This window comes from Chlorella variabilis (genome assembly GCF_000147415.1).
Source record: "Chlorella variabilis unplaced genomic scaffold CHLNCscaffold_14, whole genome shotgun sequence".
Lineage (NCBI taxonomy): Eukaryota > Viridiplantae > Chlorophyta > Trebouxiophyceae > Chlorellales > Chlorellaceae > Chlorella > Chlorella variabilis.
Genome location: NW_005435074.1, coordinates 1,103,246 through 1,105,903, shown reverse-complemented (window position 1 = coordinate 1,105,903; position 2,658 = coordinate 1,103,246). Strand labels below are relative to the sequence as shown.

General features: G+C 68.5%; 2 protein-coding genes across 2 annotated transcripts in view; both read right to left on the bottom strand.

Annotated features, from left to right (window-relative positions):
- CHLNCDRAFT_135804 (hypothetical protein) overlaps positions 1-1,222 on the bottom strand; it is a gene marked incomplete at both ends in the record, with an annotated part of 3,543 nt that extends 2,321 nt beyond the window's left edge. The window contains 3 exons of the mRNA XM_005846297.1: positions 283-415; positions 653-944; positions 1,148-1,222. Of these exons, the coding sequence (XP_005846359.1) occupies positions 283-415; positions 653-944; positions 1,148-1,222 (500 nt within the window). The remainder of the gene's footprint in view (positions 1-282; positions 416-652; positions 945-1,147) is intronic.
- Positions 1,223-2,109: 887 nt separating this feature from the next.
- Positions 2,110-2,658, bottom strand: part of CHLNCDRAFT_135803 (hypothetical protein) — a gene marked incomplete at both ends in the record, with an annotated part of 2,032 nt that continues 1,483 nt past the window's right edge. Inside the window, 2 exons of the mRNA XM_005846296.1 lie at positions 2,110-2,230; positions 2,406-2,609. Coding sequence (XP_005846358.1) covers positions 2,110-2,230; positions 2,406-2,609 — 325 coding nt within the window. The remainder of the gene's footprint in view (positions 2,231-2,405; positions 2,610-2,658) is intronic.

Here is a 2,658-nt window from a genome sequence, read left to right as displayed (position 1 = left end):
CCGCAGCTGCTGCGGGTCAAAGTCCTCGTGACCCTCACCCTCCTCCTCGCTGCACGCGCAGGGCGGCGAGGGGCAGGGCGACCAGGAGGGGGTGGCGCAGCGGGGCCGGCGAGCGTGGGGGTGCACGGAGCCGGCCGCCGCTAAATAGATGCTCCAGCGGCCCATCCAGGCGCCGCCCAGGCCCCTCCCTCCAGCCCAGAGCAGCAGCCAAGCACCCCCTGCGCCTGCACCCCGCGCCCGCACCCCTCCTTCACCCCTTCCCCACCGCCCCCCCACCCCCACCTGTGGTCGTCATCAACCTTGCGCTTCTGGTTGCGCGTGCGCCCGCCCTCCCCAGGCTCAGGCGGCTCAGGCGGGCACACAGTGTCCAGGTTGAAGTTGGCCAGCGGCACCCACTCATCCATGCGCCGGTTGACTGCGCCGGGCGCAGGGGCAGGGGCAGGCAGGCAGGGGTGTGTGCGTGGGCAGTGGGTGGAGGCCAGAGCGAACGCGCGGGCGCATGGCGGCGCACCAGCCGGGCGGCCGCGCCTCAAATCGATGCGGAACCCCACCCAGGTCGCACCACAGCCCCTGCTCCCCAGCCAGCCCAGCCAGCCTGCACAGCCTGCGCCACCAACCCCACACCAAAGCCACACGACAGGCCCCCGCTCACACTTGCGGTAGTGAACATAGTACTCGTATTCGTCGGGCGCGCCGCCATCCGCCTTGCGCCGCTCGATGATGCGCGCCGGGTAGAACTTGCCGTCCCGCCACTTGCACTCCAGGTGGGTGCTCACCTCCAGCGGTAGGCGCACCGCGCTGCGCGGCACCGGGATGCGCCCGCTGGGCGCGGCGTTGGCCGGCAGCGCCCCCGCCTGCTGCCCGCCCTGCGCGTCGCCGTCCGCCATCTGCACGTCGCCCTGGTGCGGCTTGCCGCCCATCACGCGCTTGCCCTTGCCAGCGCCCTGGCAGGCAGGCACAGCACGGGAGGTGTGGGCGGCGGCGGTGGCGGGAGGGTGGCGGCGGTGGGGAATGGCGCGCGATCGCCGGGGAAGGTGGGAGCGCGCGACATGCGGCGCGATAGTGCTGCCCTGGCGGACCGTAGGGCCCGGCAGCGCAGACAGCGGCGAAAGATTCCCGGCGGGACTCGTGGGAAGGCACTGCGCACCTGTGTGAGCTTCACATCGTCTGCTACTGGCGGCGGGCTGTTGCCCTTGCCGCTAGCTCGCCGCCTGTCCGCCATTTCTCGCTGTCGCTCCTCGCTGTCGCTCCCAAGCGCCGCCCGATTCAAAGCTCAGCCCACCCCTAGCGCGCTGCAGCACAACTGTGGCCCCTTTCGCCCTTTACTTGTGCCTGCTGCGCGAGGCGCAGCATATGTTTCCATGGCGCAACTCTGGACGGCGCTGGAGCCTTGTAAATTGCGCAGAAACGCCCTCATGGCTATAAAAACACTTTACAGCCCTCAGGTAGCGTTGCGCTCTGGTCAGGGAGCAGCCGCCGCCGCCCCGCCCGGAGTGTCGGGCGGGCGTGCCTTGCGCAGCAGGCGGCCCGTGAGCTGCAGACAGCTCCCCCTTCCTCAGCAAGGGAGTGCCAGACAAGACCACACAGACATTTCAAGTGAGCAGCAACTCACTTGCAGCGCCCCGGAAGCTTGGCGGACTCCCGCTCGCGCATTCCCAAATGAGACCTCCGAGGACGCCCTGTTGCCAGTCTCGGAGCCTACTAGTAACCTTGCAAGAATTACATTTGCATTGCCAACTAGAGGGACGACAGCTTGAATTCATCCATCATCGCAAGGAGGCAAAACACAACAGAGGCCTCGGCGGGTGCGGTCCGTCGAGGAGGAGGGGCGGGAACAAAATGCGTACGGAGTGGGGTGGCAAAAATGGGGGGAGAAGCATGTCTGAAGGTCGGGTACAAAAGGGCGCATTGTAAGCGCGTCATAAGAAATTGGCAAAAAATGGGGGCGCTGGACAGGAGGGCAGCTCGCTACGGGCAACGTACCATTAGATCAGACTGCGCTGTGCTGTGCTGTGCTACGCTACCGCCCCAGCGGGGGCTTGGTGTCCAGCACTGCCCACGGCATGCTCGGCCTAATGGCCTAGGCCTAGTGCCTACGCTTGTACCGCCTCACCCCCGCCTGGGGTACCGCGGTACCAGCAGATAATCCACCACCTGGAGCTGGGCCTCTGGGGGGGGCACCATGCGCGGCGGTCGCAGCAGGTGCACACGCTCCTCCACAGGCACCCACCTGCAGCGCAGGCGCAGGTGGCGGGGGTGGGGGTGGGGGACAGCTCAGGGCAGGTGCAGGCCAGGCCCAAGAGCAGGCCAGGCACGATGGCTGGTTCAGCCTGCTCCGGCCCCAACATCCGACCACACGCTCGCCTCCCCACCACCCAGCCCCTGCCGCCTGCCTGCTGGGGAACTTGGCGCGGTGGGCGGGGACGTCACGGTTGCCGCCGCCGTGCGGCGTGCGCCAGCGCGGGTCCTCGCGCCACGCGTGCGGCGAGCGCTCCAGGCCCAGCGCAAACATTTCCAGGTCGCCGGCGCGGGTGATGTGGAAGCGCAGGAAGCCCTTGAAGTGGGGCACCTGCAGGGAGGAGAAGGCCTCGTCGTAGTGCACGTGGAACCTGCGGGGGGGCGGCGGCAGGGTGGTGGTGGTGGTGGTGGTGGTGGTGG